The sequence below is a fragment of the Bacillus rossius genome, chromosome 1, assembly GCF_032445375.1.
Source record: "Bacillus rossius redtenbacheri isolate Brsri chromosome 1, Brsri_v3, whole genome shotgun sequence".
NCBI lineage: Eukaryota > Metazoa > Arthropoda > Insecta > Phasmatodea > Bacillidae > Bacillus > Bacillus rossius.
In genome coordinates, this window is record NC_086330.1 from 82,428,638 (window position 1) to 82,449,573 (window position 20,936).

At 38.8% G+C, this 20,936-nt stretch overlaps 1 protein-coding gene across 11 annotated transcripts in view; it reads left to right on the plus strand.

Annotated features, from left to right (window-relative positions):
- The window catches only part of LOC134538563 (axotactin), a 227,927-nt gene that overhangs the window by 158,721 nt on the left and 48,270 nt on the right, over window positions 1–20,936 (plus strand). For all 11 annotated transcript variants that reach the window (XM_063379990.1, XM_063380013.1, XM_063380036.1 and 8 more), the window contains 7 exons: window positions 1,078–1,325; window positions 2,386–2,661; window positions 4,820–4,969; window positions 5,551–5,733; window positions 11,082–11,228; window positions 11,670–11,820; window positions 19,454–19,619. In XM_063379990.1, coding sequence (XP_063236060.1) covers window positions 1,078–1,325; window positions 2,386–2,661; window positions 4,820–4,969; window positions 5,551–5,733; window positions 11,082–11,228; window positions 11,670–11,820; window positions 19,454–19,619 — 1,321 coding nt within the window. The remainder of the gene's footprint in view (window positions 1–1,077; window positions 1,326–2,385; window positions 2,662–4,819; window positions 4,970–5,550; window positions 5,734–11,081; window positions 11,229–11,669; window positions 11,821–19,453; window positions 19,620–20,936) is intronic.

Sequence of the window (20,936 nt, forward strand, 5' to 3'; positions counted from 1 at the left end):
GTCGCATGATGATTTTGGTCCCGCTATTAGATTCCGAGTACTTTGTGTAGGTATTTTTTTTTGGATAAAACAATGTATTTTAAAGTAGAAATCTAATATTTCGAACATTACCACTTACTTATTTAATTAACGGAAATATGAAGTTATTTAATGTAAATTTTATTTTAAAGACGTTTTCAAACATTATAACCTTTATCTGTTCGTCTACGCCACCGCGGTGTACCACTTATAAAAATGTAGCGGGCGCTAGTGGGCATCATTCATGTTTGGTTATGTTGCTTCCCGTATAGAGCGCGCACACATAGTCGAATATCGATATTGATATCTCTTGCCGATTGCATGCAACGCGAGCTCTCTGTCGAGTGCTGAGTTAACTACATTTGATGGCTCGCACTCTTTCATGGTAAGTGTGTACTACAACGATAGATATGCGTAAGTTTAGGCTTGCATTTGGGTCATAGATATGGTCTCTCTCTATTTAAAGTTGAAGAAAGGTTTTTGTTGCAAGACTTATTTATTTAAATTGTTTGGCGTACTTTTGTCTACTCTACTTTTTAAATAAACATACTTTCCATTAATGGGTTTTGTTTTTATGAATAAATTTACCTAAAAAAAAAAAATTCCGCGTAAAAATCACATTCATACTTTTCAAACTTGATTTTAGTATAAAATTTGCAATTATTATGCGATAAAACACGGTAGTGGTATGTAGTACTAGTGCTGCAGTTAAAAAAGAATTCATATTTGGAATTACTCTTATCTGGATTCTTGTTTTGCCATTCTTTGTGTTTCTCATTGTTATTTGAAATCAGACACAAGCTGAGTTTGTTCTTTACCAAAGATCACAGCGGATTCCTTCTCAAATTCCCTTATTTGTGCTGTGTTTATGGTTCACCAGTAACCAGGGTGTGGATGAGAAGTATATCCTTGAAAAAAAGTAAATGAGGCTAATGGTTCTGATTAAGATATTTGATAAACGACTGTGTGACCTGAAACCCTGCCTTCACCTACACACTATTTTCCTTGATGACCATGCCTCCGAAGGTGATGTTCGCTTGTTCTCATGTGCCCTTGCAGGAGCCTACTGAAGAACAGCACGGTCCGGCAGGGCCTGATAGGCTGCTTCCGCGGCCTCGTCGTCAATGGCGAGATCCTTGACATCTACTCGTACATGAGCGTGCACCTTTCGGAGATCATCAAGGACTGCCAAGCCTCCTGCGATCCCAACCCGTGTCGCAATGGCGCGCGCTGCAAAGAGTTGTGGAGTCGCTCCGAGTGCGTGTGCGAGAACCGCTGGGCGCACCAGGGCACCTTCTGCGAAATGAGTACGTGTGCCCCAAAGACTACAGTGCTTGGTTCTACTCCCAAACGTTTTCATCGTTATTTTGGTAGAGAGATCCTAAGTTAAAATAAAAATATATATAAATGTTAAGAATGTATAGGTACAACAAAAGTACATTTATTTTAATTACATTGATGTGACCTGGATTAAAAAACGATGTACTGGACATCACAGACAGGGGCGTGCAGAGCACAGGATGTCTTATAGCGTAATAGGTTTGTGGTGCCTTGTTCCTTACCGGGGCATCAGGAAGGTCCGACGTTCATGTGGCCAGAAGGTGAACTCGGAATCCACTGCCACCGCATGCACTCCTCGAACCACCTTCTGCTGTGATTTGTCGGTCCTCCACGGGTTACATTACCACACCTGGCGGCTGACAATATAGGTGCCTGTTCACGGGCTTAGGGGTAGTCATGACACAGTGGCAGACCACTGGGTAGAGAGATGTCTAGGGTGCATGATGACACAAATGTCTTGAAAAAATCACATCTCATTAATTTTTTTAAATGAAAAATCTAACATTAATTTGTATGGCTACATGTAGCTATGAAACTGTTTTTTCACTGCTTACAAAATTGTGTCTAAAATTTGTTTTGACACAAGCAAAATATTTAATTAACTTTGTTTTGGAATTGTGAAAATAATTAAAATCGGTAACTGTATATGTATAGAAATATTGGAAATTAATTTTTTTCATAAAATCTAAGTAGTGCAAAAAAAGTAAAATTAATTTATCCTATTCTATGCTTAAATTATTAGTACATAGCAGGGAAAAAAAAATTACAAATTCAAGCTTGTGGTGCACATTTTAATTAGTTATTTCATCTTTGTGATGATATAATATATTTGTTTTGGCACAGCTTGTGAGTTTTGAATTTTTGTTTACATATTATTTGTGACAATAGATTCACTAGTATTTCTAGCATACTGCTCATGCTTTATGGCTTTGTTTTAGCACTAACCATTATTTTATTTTTTAAATTAATCAAATGTAAATTCAGCATTGACATTTGTGTAAAAGACTGGTTTTCTGTGTGCGGCAGACATAAATGAGAAGGCGCTGACGTTTCTGAACCCTGAGTCATTCTTCAAGAAGAACTACGTGGGGGAGCTGAGCACAGAGGACCGTGACCTCCTGTCGCAGCTGTTCACGTCGACGCTGTTGGTAAACCTGCGCACGTATGACCAGCAGTCGCTTGTGCTGTACATCAACGACCACCTCAACAACTTCCTGCAGCTTCACGTGGAGCAGGGCCGCTTCGTGGTGTTCACCTTCAACAGCGGGCCAACGATCTACAACGTCTCTGTTGAATACCCAGGTCATGCACTGTTCGCTTCCTTCGAGGCTATGAGACCCAATGTCTTTGTTTCGTAACAAGGACGTTGACCCACTGGAATAACTATGTAGCATTGTTCAAATGAATTATCTTGAAGGGTGGGCATTTTTTTTATTTTAGCAGTACATTACATTTACTGCAAGACACGAAACAAAAATGATATAAAGCAGGTTTATCCAACTAAGTCGGTGCCTTTGATATATACTATGAAGCCTCTGTAGGAGTACAGAAAAATTTTGTTAAAAAAATAATAGTTTATATATATTTTTTTAATACATATATATATATTCTTATGGATTATTATATTACAATCATTAAATATTACAGTGAAAAAAAAGCTGGAATTGTTTTTACTATAAAGGTTCTAAAAAATTAAAATCTACAGATAAAAAACCAAAATAACTAAGTGTAATACCTATGTAGCGTAAAAATATACATTGTGTTTCGCTTAGTTAAAGAAATTTATGTTGAAGTTGCTTTACTTAAAAGAACTGTTGGAGTGCATTGATATGATATAATAGATATATTTATACAGTCAAAGAGAGAATTTATAAAAACTAAGAAAGATTTTCAAAATTCAAACCACATACTAATTGAAAGAGATTTTGTTCATATTTTTTAACATTCTAAAATTTCAACTAACATTTACAGGGTTCGTCCGGAAAGTAATAGGACTAATTTTCTTCCGCCGCGACTGTACTTCGGAGCGTGCACGCACCGACTGGATTCGGTAGAGGGGGTTTCTAGCTAACGAACGAGCGGCTGGTCAGTTGTCTCCGAGCAGCTGGAGAGTCAGGACAGGCTTTTTCGCGTGACGTGTTTCTGTGAGTGGTGCAAGCCGAAAATGCAGCGTTTGTTAGAGCAGAGGTACGCGATTAAATTCTGTGTGAAACTCGGTAAATCTGCGACAGAGACGTTTGATATGATCAAGCAGGCTTACCCAGATGATGCTTTAGCAAGAAGTTGTGTGTTTCGGTCGCACAAGGCCTTTTCGGAGGGCCGGGAAGAGGTCGCCAATGAAGAGCGTGCTGGAAGACCTTCGACTTAGACAAACCCCGACAATGTGACTCGTGTGCGCAAAGTTTTGAACTCAGACCGTCGACTGAGTATTCGTTTAATTGTCTAGATGTTAAATTTACCAAAATCTGTGGTTCATGACATTGTGACGGAGCATTTGAACATGTGCAAGGTGTGCGCGAAGATGGTCCCAAAAGTGCTCACTGATGACCAGAAATTGCGGCGAGTGGAAATGTGCCAAGAAAATTTGAACATGTGTGAAAGTGACTCCGCCCCAATTTTTGAATAACGTAATCACAGGTGACGAGTCATGGATCTTTGAGTCTGATCCCGAGACAAAGAGGCAATCATCCGAGTGGCACACGCCGGTGTCTCCTCGCCAAAAAAAGGGGAAGAATGAGCAAATCCAAAGTGAAAACGATGCTCATTGTCTTTTTTGACATCAAAGGCATCGTCCACCATGAATTTGTTCCTCCTGGACAAACCGTCAATGCCAAGTTTTACGTGGAAGTGCTCAAGAGACTCAAACGAAGGATCAATCGGGTCCGAAAAGACATCGCAGCCGACTGGAAGTTGCACTACGACAACGCCCCGGCTCACACCGCCTTTCATGTGAACATCTACCTGACCAAGGCCGGCATCCCAACGCTTCCGCAGCCGGCCTTCAGCCCAGATGTGGCCCCCCCATACTTCTTTTTGTTTCCTCGTTTGAAAAGGCCGGTGAAAGGCAAGCATTTTGAGACGACAGAGGGGATCCAAGCAGCTTGCACCGCAGCTCTCAAGGCTATTCCGGAGAATGCCTTCCGTGACGCCTTCAATGCTTGGAAATCGTGGAGGCAGCGCTGCATCGACGCAGAAGGAGCCTATTTTGAAAGTTTTTAAAGAATTGTAACGATTGGCTCAATAAATTTATTAAATCGACTCAGTCCTATTGCTTTCCGAACAAACCCTGTACATAACACCAGCATAAATTTTATCAGGCTGAATATTTAATTATGTAAAGAATATAACTTTCTCATGTAATAAATTGTATAAACTTGTGAGTGCTTCCTGCGAATGCAGATTATTGTGTAACACTTGTGGTAGAAGTTAGTAATCTGAGTGCGGGTATTTTGGTCCACAGGCCTAAACAACGGTAATTCTGTGCAAGTGGCAGTGGAGCGTTCTGGGGCGGGGACTATGCTGCATGTGAATGAGCGCAACGCTTCATTGGCCGTGAAGATCGACCTGCTGGCCAACTACACCAACCGTCCCTGGGCGAACCCGGAGAAAGGTGCATAACACGTAATCACAGTGAAAGGGTGATGCCCAACAGTTGATGAGTTACTTGAGAGTACTCATAATAAATAACCCAAAGTGTAGGCTAAATACCATCAAGTATAACACCTGTTAATAGGGTGTACCAACTTGAATATGCATTATCTATTAATAAGAAAATGTACTTATAGCAATAAACCATCAGCAATGACGAAATTCAGGTCACTAATAGCCTCAAAAATTACATGAACTGAAACTGATATTTGTGTAGGAATCCATCTATATGCTAGAAAAAATAAAACACTATTTTTTATTTGGTGCTAACCATAGTAGGATTGGAACTTTATGCTGGAATTAGCATGTGAATATTCTTAAACAATATTTTGGTTATGTTTAACTTTTATTGTTTTAATTTTAAAATTTATTTGTTATTTAACATTTTGTATGGTAGTTAGTAGAAATTATTTGTTGCCCACTAAGCAATAAGTAGATAATAGCATTCAGAAATCAGTATTTAGGTACAGGCCCACCCACACTGTTAGGCAACATGATTATTACTGATTCAAGCATACCTTTGATTCCTTGCACTCCACACAGAAATCCTGTCTCCTCAACGGCCGCCCGCCCCACCGACCGAGTACCTGCAGATAAACCTGGGAGGTTACGATCCCCTCACCCTCAACGCCCTCAACGGTGTGTCCCTGCCGGGGTATGTGGGCTGCATCCGCGGCCTCAAGATCGGCAACCACCTGCTGGACCTGCCTGCCATGGTGAACAAAGGTGCGTCCTGCTTCACCACATGCACTTGTGAGTCATTGCTTGTATCTGGACGGGGCTTCTGCTCTGAAAATGACTACGACTGAGCTGTAAAAGCTGTAAGCTCTAGGGTGCCAGAGACAGTGGGGTATCTGAAGGGCTGATCCTGTGAGTCTCTAATTCCCAAGTTGACCCTGCAGTCCAGACTGGGGCAGTTGTCCTGTTAGGGCTATCAGGTACATTAATTATTAATAAGCAAATGTACTTACAGCAATAAACCTTCAGTAACAACAAAATTCAGATCACTTACATAAACACACATACTCTTACCCCTCCCTCCCTCCCTCCCTCCCTCTCTCTCTCTCTCACTCTCACTCTCACTCTCACTCTCACTCTCACTCTCACTCTCACTCTCACTCTCACTCTGTGGCTGGTTTATTTAGAGTTTCCCTTCCTCGCCTCGCCAGCACAGCAAGGCAGACATGTCACTTGCCAGTCTGGTGGCAGATATGGCACATGTACAGTAACTGTGCTGTTCACAGAGCTTCACACGATTGCTAACAAACATGTTTTTATGAGTAAAACTAGCTGGTGCCCGGTGCGCTTCGCTTCACCTAAAAAAATCTACCATTTTTAATATGTAAATAAAATACATTTTTTTATTGTTTATGATTTTTTTTATTCTAAAGTGTTATTGTAATTAAATGCGAGACAAACAAATAATGGCATGTTACGTCGTATTAAATTTCTTGAACGAATATTTGCAATTCTTCGTTGTCGTTCATCAATATTTTCATTTGCTCTTGCCTGAGATACTGCAATACCATTAGTTTCATTACGTAATTCTCTCTCTCTCTCTCTGTCTGTCTCTCTAGAGCGTAATTCATTTGTATGTTGTTGATTTGCAATTAAACGATTTTGATGATCTTCTTGAGATTCTGAGGCCCTTGTTTGTCTGTTTCTTATTCTGGTGCTTTCATTTTGTAGGGCTCGTACTTCATCACTTTCTGATTCTCGTGTCAGTCTCATCATTCTAGCAGCTTGGCTGTCTTGGCCAATTGATTATTGTATTCGGCGTGGCATCGCAAAATTAACCTGTTAAATAAGCTGTTAAATAAAATAAGCTTTGTTATCCAATTAATATCCAAAATCAGAAAACCAATTGTTGTTGTTACAAATTGTTTAGTTTAATTCTGTTCTTTTGTTATAATAGTGAGATTAAAATAAATTGGATCTATGGTTCAAAATATAATTAATTTAACTAAACGGCACTAACACCATCTATCAGTTACCAGTTACCAGTTACCAGTGTAACCATATTAGTTGGTGTTCCAATGCTTCCACATGCATATATACAAAATTTCATATCAATTCGACCTATGGTTCAAAAGATAAAAATCACTGCCACCAGCGCCACCTATCCGACACTAACGTAACCATGTTCGTCGGAGTGGTCATGTCGCCCTTTATATGTGTGCAAAGTTTCATATCAAATGGGCTAACGGTTCTCGAGGTTTCGGTAACATACTGTTACAAACGTGAGCAAGGCCGCATCACGCGCAGGTGCAGAGCTAGCTGGGCTGACATCACATGCCGCCATAACATGAGATGTGTGGTGCGCACCTGGGTCGCCGCTTCCCCTCCCTCCAGCCCTCAGCTCCCCGCACGGCGCTGTTAGTTTGACATCTGAAACCTGACAGCTGCGGAGTTACGCGAGTCGCCGACACATGTTTCGAGAGATTTCTGCCGTCGGGACGGTGCGGAATGACGTGACTGGCCCCAGCCGCGCTCGGAAGTTCTGGAAGGTGTCTGGGCCTATATATGTGCCCGGGACGCCAGCCTTAGAGTCAGTGAGAGTTCAGGCGGGAGTTTTCCGCGGCGGAGTTTCCGGGCGATAGAGCGGCGAAGTCCCTGGACGAAGGTTCCAGGGCAGATATTTCAGTTACGGGCGATAGTGTCGCGGGCGCGGCGGAGTTCTGAGCGAAGTTCCGAGCGAGGCGTCGAGCGGATCCTCGGCAAAGGCAAGTGCGTCGGCGGCGGCAGAGTGTGGCGACGGAGTCCCGCGGCGGAGACCCACGAGGGGTGCTGCGGCGAGAGTTGCGCCAGAGGTGCGGCCCAGTGAGGTGTGCGGTGTGTAAGAACCGAGTGACTATGGGGAATAAACATTTCTTTAGGTGTAATTGATTATTTTCCATTTTAGAAGATTAATTGTAAGTGACATAAGTAGTGGCCATCAATAAATAAAACTGTGAGTGTACTAAAAATCTATTAATTGGGCTATCCTTTACGAACCCGCGGTAAATCGTAACAATACATACACACATACATTCTCTTTTATGTATATATATAGATTAAACTTACTCATGGTATTATATTTATTAAAAACCAACATAGGTTAGTTATTTATGCACATTTTCAACTACACAGTGAAATTTTATTATTGTTATTATTATAACTCAAAGTAAAAAACTTTCATACAGGTTTCCTTTTTTTTTTATACAGTAAACTCCCGGTATACCGCGCCCCGATAGATCGCGGAATCGGGTATATCGCGGGTCAAACCATGTCCCCCAATCAGAAATTAATAATAATAATAATAATAATAATAATAACAGTAGAACCTCGTTAATTCGTGATGGTCGGGACCGAGATAATCACGGATTACTGAATTTCACGGACTAGCGATTAAAAGCCCGGAAGGTCTTGTCAAGCTTCTCAGACACCGACGTGCAGCTGGGTTAAGGCCAAGGTCATGTGACGTAACATATACCGAGGCTTACTGCGCCTTGGCAGCAGATGAATAAAAAATAGTAAACTCTCCATTATTCGTGTTAATTGGGACCCGCCGATGCCCGGATAATTAAAATCCTGTAAAAAAAAAAGTAATAAACCCGGATAATCCGTTCACGGCAAGGGCCGTCTTCGAATTAGTCTCGGCTTAAAAAAATACGGCACTGCCTAGCCATTAGTTCACAGTCATTTACAACAGCCGAAGAGAGAAAGATAAGATCGTGCTGAACTTGCACACATAAATTTTGGGTAGCCCCCCCCCCCCCCCCCCCCCTCCCCCTACTCAACCCACTTCGTCCAGCCGAATGCCAGCCAGACACGTCACTTGCCAGGCGCCTGCCGTGCGTTGGCGGGTGGAAACAAACAAAGGGAGACGGGAAGCAGAAGTCAGGACATCCCCCTCAAGTTTAAAGAGTGACAAATGTGACAGCTGAAAGGGGGACGACACAAAGGGTCGGTACAAACAGCGTTGCAGAGTTTGGCGGCCCATGCGAAGGCTTGCAGTGTTTGCCGGCCGCCGGCCCGCGTGACGTTAATTTTAAGCGCTGACAATTTTTACTTCTCTTTTTTTTTCTGCACTTTTAAATCGTCCCGGATTATCTGATTCCCGAATTAGCGCGTCACGGATTAACGAGTTTCTACTGTAATAATAATGGAATAAATGGTTGACAGCCCATTAGGATAATTTTGCGTTGTAACTCACAAACTAAGCATCGGGCAGAAAAAAGCCTAGGCGTAGAAAATGTCCGCAGTGAAATTCTAAACAAGATATCTCCGTACATTATTCCTCTATTTTGTAGTGTTTTCAAATTATGGTCCAATCCAGACCAGTGTTATTTTCTGAAACACTAGTTCTTAACATTTTTTTAAACCCACAAATAAAGCATCGGACAGGGGACCCGATAAAGCCCACCGTCCAGCGACATCATCCAGCGTGACTCGGCTGGGGATTGATGTTGGATAGGTTTGGTTTTGATTGCAAGCGCTGGGAGGGGAGAGGCGAGCCGAGAATATGCGACCAAGACACCCGGGTAGACGGAGGAGTGGAATATAAGCGCCAGTGATGAGAGGGGCGATTAAGCCGAAAGGGGGGATGTCTGGTGACCTTGAGTAGTTCACTCATTTCCGTCGGCACACTTCTCGTGTTCACGTGTGTTGACAAGCGGAGACATATAAATGTTTTGTTATAACTTGAACCTACAGACGTAATATTATTCGTTGTATTATACACGTTCATCTTTTTACTTTGGTATAATGTTTTAACATTAAATAGTAAAGTAAATCAGCTAGCGTATTTTTAATCTTTGCCGAGGAATTCCCAGTGGTCCAATACTTACGTGAACCATACTGTACCACTTTTGCCGTGAGGTAGTAAACAAGCCCCGAAAATGTTTATGTGTAGCGGCCTCCCGACCTTTAACCAGAGGCTGGGGAATATAACACTTGCCAATCCGAGCCACACACTCAGCAACTCGACACAGCGTTTGATGGAATAAGTAAAGACAACGTTTAACAGACTTTTTAATACGGCGCCACTGATTGCGCTAAAATTATTTTGGCGCAATTTTTGTATCCCACATGTGACCATTTATAATTTACTGTAAGCATGGATAACAAAGTTTAACCACTTTACACGATAGACGATTCTTTATTTTATATTGTATGAATGCTAGAATCGTTTTTCACGTATCTGCTGCATACTTCTGCAAAAGACACGCTATCTGTAAGTACGTAAATCTAGAATTTTTATTTTGTCAATCAAACTCGGTACTTTGCGATTCATATTCGGTTTGAAGTATTACTATGGCCTTTCTATTTAGAAGACTTTGACCACAGAATCGTGTGTAACCGCACACACTGCACTTACTTTGTTACGGACACTCAGACGAAGCAGATACTGTGGCTGACACCACGAGACTGGCAGCAGCTTGTGTGCCGCACGTGTGTATGGCGGCGTGTGGCGCGCTCGTAGGCCGTGCGACAAACTGTGCGCGGCATGCGGAAAAAAAAAAATTCAACATTTAATATTTATCTTTAAAATTTATTATTTTTATTTTTTCACCCGCGTTTAGTGAAAACTGCGGATGCAAAGTCCGCACAAAGGCGGGCCGTCTATACTGTGCGTGCTTGCCGACCTATTAGAACACAGGCGGTGTTTTATGCCTTTTGACCTTGGTCACATCGAAACATCGCGGTTATGCAACAACGCGGGTAAAAGTTATGTCCCCCGACAACCGCGTTAAATAGGGAGTGTACTGTACTAAAAATCTGCATAAAATGTGTGACACATACTTGGGTAAATATGGTACTGGATGTGTGATCGTGACACTCTTGATTGCAAACAAGCCATTCCAGAGCTAAGGCGGGAGGTTGTGGTCAGGGTTGTAGGTGTGCACTCACAACAGTGTGCACAGTTGCAACAGTTCTCAGGGCACGGTGGCGTACTGTCGGGCTACCACACGATGTGCGACCACAAGCCATGCAAGACCAGGGCATCTGCATCAAAGACTTCCATAGCTGTGGAGGCAGGTTCTGCTCAGTGCTGTAGGCGTGCGGATTTAAACTTGCGCGATTGTTCTCAGGGCTGGGTGGCGTTCTGTCGGGCTGCCGCATGAAGTGCGACGACCAGCCGTGCAAGAACCAGGGCATCTGCATTGAGGACTTTCAGAAGAGCGAGGCGTCCTGCAACTGTGAGATCACCTCCTACTCGGGCGAGTTCTGTGATGATGGTAAGGAGGCCTGTTCCCCATTTCCCACCCACGATTTTTGCCAATGGTTCTGAAGGCTACATCCTATATATCTTATCATTTGGCTTCATATTTCATCAGTATTGGTTTGTCAGATCAGTTATTATTAATACACCACAGTACACAGGCGGCTTTAAGAAAACTTTAAAAAATTGAAATTTAAATTGAGTATGTATCTAGGCTACACCTAATTGATTCTTTAAATACATTTGTAGCTATGTTTATAAGTTTTCGTCCTTGCAAATTTTTTCTCAAACAAGCTGTGTGGCTCGTTCGGCATTTTCAAAGTTGGGCCTATTGTTGCAGTTCCAAACCTTACTTTTACTTTAACCTTTTATTTAAATAACTAGTCTTGAGAGTAAAAATGAGTAAGTTTCCTTGGAACATCACGGGAATGTTTTGAACGGCGACATTACTGCGCAGAGAAGGGCGCAGACTTCGGGGGACAGTCCGTGCTGCAGCAGACCTTCACGCTGCTCATGCCGGTGAACCAGGTGAAGATACAGCTTGCCTTCTCGTCCACCGACACTCACCAGTGGAACTCCGTGCTGCTGCTGCTGCAGGCCGAGAACACGTGAGTGGCGGTGCTCTGCTCAACGAAGCGTTGCTCCTCTCGCCGGCCGGTCTCTCTTCTCGTGAGCGGAGGGAGCTGCATGTGGCAGGGGCTTTTTGGGCCAACAGAACATGCCGTTGATTCACTACTCACGGTTAGGGACAAGATTGTGTTGTTAATTGCAAAAAAAAACTGAAATAACACCGCAAAACATGTCAATACAACTTATACCACCAAAATGTGAAGTTAATGCACCATAAGTACCAAAATCAGTGGCATGTTTAGAAAAGGGGGGGGGAAGGCCATGTGGCTTCCTCCCCCTCCCTAGAAGGGTAAAATATGCACTGGTTAATACGACTTCTGAAGTAATAAACAGGTATATACTAGGTCCAGACGGGAGTGCGTCGTTTGCCCTACAGGCGTTTGCCCTAAACGCATTTTCGAAGCATATTCTCACATTCCTCATTCCAAACAGGCGTTTGCCCTAAAAGCGTTTGCCCTAAAGGCGTTTGTCCTAAAGTCGTTTGCTCTACAGGCGTTTGCCCTACAGGCGTTTGCCCTAAAGGCGTATGCACAAAATGTTTGATAATCACATTCGGACCAAGCTCCGGCATTTGCCCTAAAGGCGTTTGCCCTAAAAGAAGTTTTTCGACAGTCGTTTGCCCTACAGGCGTTTACCCTACAGGCGTTTGCCCTAAAAGTTTGCGAATTTTCAATAATCCGAAAATGAATGCTTGCCGGCGTTTGCCCTAAAGTCGTTTGCCCTACAGGCGTTTGCCCTACGAACCGTTTCGAAGATAGATGTCCTTACGTGTGTCGCCCCTGTTGACAAATGTTGGAACCATTCTCCAAATGAGTACAAAGTAAAAAATTCACAAATTAGATGGCAGCACATACGGTTTGCTTTCCCAACGTTTAAGTCTAAGAATGCAGCTGGTAATTGAACCTTACTTACAACAGATGGTGCGCCAATCTCAGTGACTGGATTGTATTTTTTAAATAATTTTTTAACAGAGATGTTGATGATTTAATATTTTCCATGGTTGGGGGGGGGGGGGGGGGGTAACTAGCGAACAAATTAACTTAATTTAATATTGCTGCTATATATAAAAACAAGCGTTAGCAAAAGGAGCTTACAAAATTTTATTATCCTTGCCTGCTGGAATTTTCACTTGAAGTCGTCCAAAAAACGATGACCCTAAAATAATTTAAGGCAGAGGATTATATATATGCATTTATAAAAACATTTTCAGTGTTTAAAAGTTACTGTTAAAATAGCCTTTGAGACCTTCATGCCTATTTTCAATTTTTGTATAACGTGTGCCCAACTGAATCTGTCGTTTTATTAATATGTTTGTAGAATGCGGTGAAAATACTTCCATCGAGAGTGTGCATATTTTGCTAATTCGCCCAGACCATCTTTAACTTTACCCCTAATAAGTTTTATGGGAACAAGTGAAGTATAATAAAAGACTGATTTAATGTGTGACAGCCAATGAAATGTAGGTACAACTTTTCAAAATGCATTTAATCAATTCATCCATATTGCCACAATATTTGAATGAATGTCATAGGTATGAGTGTAAACTAGGAACGATTTTGATATGTCGTGGAATGTACAATAATGAATTACGTAAAAGTATAATTAACATAGAAAGATCATTAATTATAACTCTGTTTCAGATGCTAATGAATCAGCATATTCGCAAAAAAGGTGTAATTTTAGTTAATATATTTTCAAAACAATTAAACAAACAGAATTTACTGGAAAATATGTTATTCATAACTTAGTAGGAGCAAGTGACGTCTTTTCACCATCACCTATGTTTAATAAATAAATACGTTATTTGTTATTTTTGTTTTGTCTCATTGCTATGTTCATGCTGTGCTGGAAAGACTTCTAGACTTCTAGATAACAATGACAGTTTTATTTTTGAGCGCGCAGTGTATGCCATGTTGTCTACGTGTCGTCTTTGAAATCGTACAAATTACTTGTAGTTTTTATTAGTTTAGTTTCATATTTTGACATGGTTTATGAATCCAAACAAAACATCAATTTGTATACAACCTTAGTACACATAACATGGTAATTGTATAATTTCTCAGCCGTATTTATAGTGATATGCGATTACGTAATAGAAAAGGTGTTTTCGTGTATGCTACTGAAAGAGTTCACCCCTTAAAATTTTATTTATGTGCTATGTGATGAATGCCCTATTGCGATACTTATGTAGGCCCTACCCGGCAGCCTAGTATTGAGAGCTAGGGCGGTTTAGCATTGAGCTTGAAACCATTGTCATCAAATCCCACTCGCAGAAAGCAGTGTTTCACTTGTTTTTATTTCGTTCTTATTCATGGATACTATTACTAAAATTATTTATTACCGCGATTTGTAAATTTTTTTATAAGAATATATGTATAAAGTTACACAAATGTTTCAAATTAATAGTTTTTAGGGTATTCCTTAGTAGGCATACTAGGCAGAGATTTGCTTAATTAAGTGTGGTAGGGACGACATTTGGAAATTTCTGTGATTGTTCGGAAAATTTCTTATATATAACATAATATTATTTGTTTATATTTATATATATGCAAGTGATTGATTACTATCATGTGTTGAATATTATTATTACTAATTACATGGGCTAGTTTCAAAATTTCCCGATATTTTATAAAATTTATTTTAATTTGTAACTTATGTTTTAATATTTGTTATTAAATATGAATATATTTTGTCGCATATAAGGCAGGTTTGTTACTAACAAACTCAACATTTTCGGTTAATTGGAAGACAGTACCCTTCCCCCTCCTTTTACCCATGTATGTGAAGTATAATTACTACAGTTCATACCAGGTAACTTATTATCCATCTCAAGTTTCATTCGACACATAAATAGCTTGACTTAGATAAATCGAAAGTAATTAACCTCACAAAAGCTTGGAATGTTAAAGGCTGTATTTTTTTTGTCCTTTTACATTTTGTTTCCGTGTCATACTCATTTGAATCGTAAACAATATGGATCGGTATAAACTGATAGACTGTTGTTGATACCGGCCCAACAATATGTCACATTCATATGAAAGCAGTTAACATTTTTGTATTGTTGCAAAGAAAGTATTTGTATCAGGAATTCAAATAAGAGCTTTTTTTCTTTTTTATGTGCCTTCTTTTCTTCCCCTTCCCCTTCTCCCTCTAAGGACATAATGTAACGCATTAAATAACAATACAACGGAGTTGACAGTTGTCTTTCTCGGAACATAACCGTCAAATATCGAGTAAAAATATATTTTACAATATATAAAGTATTAATATTGTATAAACGAAATATAATTTAACGCTTTGAGTTTATTATTCGCACATTAACCATCATCACTACTAATGCATTTTGACAATTCAGATAGGCGCTATATGCGTAAGTAATTACTTATTATGTTTTTCTTATTTTTATTATTAATAACATATGCTTCACAATTAATACTTAACTTAGTAATTTTGTTTAATTTTTCTTTTCAGGTATCAATATTATTTATTTATTTTTGTTTTGTGTCTGTCAGGTTACACAGCTTGTTTACCTCTTGTAACATGGGAAATTACCTCGGCTACCAAATCTATAGATTATCTATTTTAGAGATGAAAAGTCTATACAAAAGTACTGACGAAACAACTTTTAAACGCCTATTTACAGTATTGTTAACTGGAAAATATAGTTTTTAAAATTTTTTTATGTTTGTCTATTTGTCTGTATTTCTGTTCCGACATCAATTGAAAACTACTGGTGGGATTTTGATAAATTTTTTTTTCAAACAAAGGTCTTCGGATGTCGTTTATACTATGCTATATGAAATTGCGGAATTCCACCCCTAAAGGGGTGTAAAAAGGGTAAATATGGTTTTAAGATTACCAATTAAATCTCCAAATTTAATGTAGCAAAATGAAAGATATTTGGTACCAATAATAAACGTAACTTAATGGAACTAATAACCGCAAATTTTAATTACTAAATTCAACCCCTAAGCGGTTAAAAAGGGGTGAAAATTGTGTTCATGATTATAATCATATCTTTGAATTTAATAAAGTTTTACAAAATATAATGGGAACCAATAATAAACACACAAAAACTATAAACAACAAAATCATCATATTTCGAAATTCAACCCCAATGGGTGAAAAAGGGATAAATATGGTTTGAAAATTGAAAAATTATATCTCCGAATCTAATAACGCGCAGTAAAATACCATGGGTACTAATAATAACATTCAAAAACTACCAACAAAAATTTTATCATTTTGCAAATTTCAACCCCTAAAGAGGTGAAATGGGTACCTATATATGGTTTTAAAATAAAAGTTTTATCTGTGAAAATAATATATTATAAGAAAAGATATTGACTACCAATAATAAACATACTATTTCTACCAACCACGAATTTTCCATTTAGTGGAATTCAAGCCATAAGCTGTGAAAAAGGGTTATAAGTATATATATTTTAAAAATAACTAAGCATAAAGAAAATAAATGTTAGTAATAATAAAGACTTAAACACTACTAATCAAACTATAATCATTTAGCGAAATGCAATCGCTAAGAGGTTAAAAAGGGGTGAATAAGATTTTGAGGTAATTAATGCAAATTATGGAAACCCCAGAACAAAACGAACTGGAATACTTCTTCATTGTGTACTTCAGCTGTATGTTGTGTATACATTATGGAATAAAATAGTATGAACAATATGTAGGAGTTTAACCGCATTAGTACTATTATGCTAATTAAGAAAATGTTTAACAGCTAGTATTCGCATTATTTACCTATATGCTCGTAATATTTTAAGTAATCATAGCGTAATGCACGTCTGACAGCTGAAATTGAAATAAGCAAAGCCCCGGAAAAAAAGTTGAACCTTTTTCCAGCGATATTTTTGTTAAATCGCCAATACTGTTTTTTTTATCATACAATTTTTTTTGGTCGAAGACCTTTCATCACCTTATGTTCCGAAATATTTTACAGAAAAAATATTTGATAACATTGAACTTAGCGCAGAGAACCATCTGTTGGTGAATCTAGGAAGTTCATACCAAACGAATTCCCACCAAACCTCGATATAGGCTTACATAAGTGCCATCTAGTGACGTTTTTGTAAACTTTGCATTTAGAGGGAAAACATTTATTGAGGTACTGCCACCTGCGGAGGAAATTTAAACTACAAGAACACTGTTTGAATCGATACATAATTGAAAAAATCTACATTACCCAAAATAACCTAAACTTCATTTACCCTAAAGTCATTTGCCCTACAGGCGTTTGCCCTAAAGGCATTTGCCCTACAGGCGTTTGCCCTACAGGCATTTGCCCTAAAGGCGTTTACACAAAATGTTTGATAATCCCATTCGGACCAGTCTCCGGCATTTGCCCTACAGGCGTTTGCCCTAAAAGAAGTTTTTCGACAGTCGTTTGCCCTACAGGTATTTGCCCTACAGGCGTCTGCCCTAAAAGTTGGTGCGGTTTCGTTAATCCAAAACATAAGTGCTTGCCGGCGTTTGCCCTACAGTCGTTTGCACTAAACGGCATTTGCCCTTAAGTCGTTTGCTCTACAGGCATTTGCCCTACGTTTAGGGCAAACGCCTGTAGGGCAAACGATGTGTACCCGTTCAGACTACCGGTGGCACCATCCCCCCTCTCTTAAGACAATTCTGGGTCCGCCCCTGACCAAACTGTAACTGAAAAAATGAAATCAATCAGCAATTTGACTAATCTTAACTCAAATTACAAAAATGTTATTTTTTACTAAATTAAATTCATTGAATGTAATTTATTTTGCATGAATTTTGTACCAAAATGATTGAACTAAATGTACTGGAAAAAATTCCTATTACATTTGATTTTGTATCTCATATTGGTAAGATGTTTTTACGTTAATGATGTTGACATATTTTTCAAACAAAAATATTGGCTGATTTATTTATATTATTCTCAGTAGTTCTATTCTAAGCATGCATATTACTAGAGACTTTAAAAAAGGTCATTTTTTCTTTAAAAATTGTGTTCTTTTTCACAAAATTTGCAACAAAAAGAAAGTTATTTTATTTTTATATGTGCACTTTTATTTGACATCATTATTTTAAAAAATATTGTACCATAACCTAATGCTTATACATAATTTCACAGAAATTATAATTTGTTATTTTTTTAACTAACACATTTAAAACTAAATGTACATAGAAATTTTAACTGTAAGTATTGAATTTAGTCATCAAAAGACAGCATACAAAATTGCTTTCTTTCAGGGTCTGCCTTCTGTCTTCGTAACCCTTGAAAAGTTTGTTGTTTTCGAAATAATGGAGTTTAGGAATAGTTTGCATTGGAGAAATAACATCTAACTTGTTAAGAATGATGTTCTTTAGGTTGCAACACTTATTTAAACTTTAAAGTTCTCAATTTTGGTGCAGAAGGGTCGTTGTTCAACATCATTATCAAAGCGTATTTTTGTCACTTTTAACGTTCTTTGCAAAATAATCTTTTCTTTTAAACATAACTCGGCAGTTGTAATAATTACAGATTTGTGTAATGGCATTGGATGCATAAATACGGTCACTTTTAAAATTCGTAAGCATATTAATTTCTTGCACTTACCACATTATTTGCATTTTGATTTGGAGTAATTAACATTTAAGACAGGAAATACTGATAACTGTGTTTTTATTTACACTGCCAATGTTAAAACCGCAAGCAGGCAGGTGTAAAAAAAATAGTTTTTTCGCTGCAGATGAAAGCTCTTGTTCGGAAAGCAACGTATAAAAAGTATTAAAGAGTGCAGGCATAGAAGGGAGTGGCATGGTGGCTGTGTAGGTGGGAGAGAAGGGAGAAGAATCTTGAGACAGCTCCATTAGCGCTCTCTCCACCCCTTTCCTGTTCAAGGAAATTCGAAAATATTATCTCTGTCATCTGTCACCCGAGGTGACATTTAAAAAGGGAGTAAAATAATAGTGGTCAAAACAGGCATAAGTAATGCAGTTTAGACACAGAGCATGTAGTTCTTCAACTACACCCTCAGCCTGGCTGTGATGATACATCGATGGTTCATGATGTATTGGGGAGAAGAGGTTCAAAATACAAGCACAGTAACAAATGTAACATTTGTTTATTTGTGTAGAAATTTGTAAAAAAATCTGGGAAAAATTAGAGAATTACGTTTTAACTTCAGAACATCACAATTCTTATTTTTTAAGTTTATCGCAACTGCTATTTTTTCATGTCCCTTCTGATTAATAATGATTTTCTTGTTTAAGTGCATCATGTGTCTCTCACAATGAAACTTTTTTTCATGAATTAAGTATTAAGAAATATTTAATATTCATATTATTGGAATATGTATATAGACAATACATAAAAACTGAAAAAAAAAAAAAAAAAAATACACAGAAATCTTTTTTAATAAAAACCAAAATTTAGATGAAAAACAACCATTAAATCTTGACTCTAACCATAACCTGTAGTATGGAACCTATACAGCATTTTCTTGGAGAGATTTGGGAAAACCACGGAAAAGCAAAATTATGACGACAGGAGCAGCACTCCACCGTGCACTCCACGGAGGAACGCCGTGTGAGATGGCCGTGCTGTCCGCGCCCTGCAGGCAGTGTTTGTTACGTGCGCAGGCAAGGCTACTACCTGCTGGTGACGCTGGTGAACGCGGGCGAGCTGGTGATAGCGGAGAGCCGAGAAGGCACGGTGACGGGGGCACGCATCAACAACAAGAGCTTCCTGGACGGGGCGAGGCACTCTGTCTACTACCAGCGCACCGGCTCCAAGACCATGCTCCTGGTGAGGGAATGGAGAGTTATCTCTTTAAGCATGCAGCATAACGAAAATCCCTGAACACCTATCCTGTAAACAGCATCTGTGGTTTACCACATAAGTTACACTGTTGCATTTAAATGCAGCAGTGATTTTCCTGGTTATTAAGTTAGTTCAGTCAGTAGGTGGTTTGCCTAGCAATAGGTGGGGTATGAGGTTTTATTTTTTTTTTGTATTTGTGTGTATTGTATGTGTATTGATGCCAACATTAAAAAAAAAAAACCAAGTTATCTAACATAGCTGATTCGACAAGAACTTCACATCCAAAAATCACAAAACTGAATTTTTTTTTCTGTAACCATCTTAGAAATGGTTGACTTCAAAACATTAGTGAAGAATCACTTAAGTTGACCATTTAAGAGATATTAATTAGGGCGGGGGGAAGCAAAATTTTGCGTTATTATTGGCTTCTAAAGTTCTTTTAGTATCGGCCATCTTGGATAACAAGATAAGTACCAATAAAATTAACAACAAATAATTAAGTCTTCTAACATACCTTTTACAAGGTACAATGTATCTAATAACTGAATTCAGTACAAATTTTGGTATCACAATTTCCATAAAAAAAAAATTTTCATTAGGGAAGTATGTTGGGAGACAAAGAGGCTGGATCTTGAGTATGAATTTTCAGCAGTCATTTAGCCAGACTTCAGTAATAAAAATCTAAGTAACTATGGTGCTCACTTTAAACTAAAATTGATATTTTATTATAGATACAACTTTAATGACAGCTTGACTGATCCTTTTCCTTGTACTCAAACCATTGTGTTTCTCTTGCATGTAGAAATACTTAGAAAGTATTTTATTTGTGTGTGTGTTTGATGGAATGCCAGTAACACTGTATATCTAGTCTAGTTTATTTAACCCCCCTCAAATCACAAAAGGAAGTATTTATTCTGTTAACGGAATACTTTGTTACATCTGCCAAGTGTTCTTAAGTGAATGACAATTTTTTAATGTCAAAATATTGATTGGTTTTTGGTAGCCTAGGTAAGTACTCACTACCTAATACAGTGAAACATCTTTAATACAATACTGATTAATCCAAAATCGCAAAATCCTCATATTACAAGCCTAATCATGAATAGTATTTTCAGTGTTGACTCGTTTGTAAGTACCGTATATACTAGTGTATAGCGCGCCCTTTTTTCCCCTCAAGTAAAGGAAAAAAATAAGGATGCGCGCTATACACGGAAAAAAAAAGTGATGGGGTGAGGCTGGGAGGAGGAGTGGAAGTCGTTAACTGCCGGGTGACGTTTCTGGCCAGCCCCCACACATACGCAC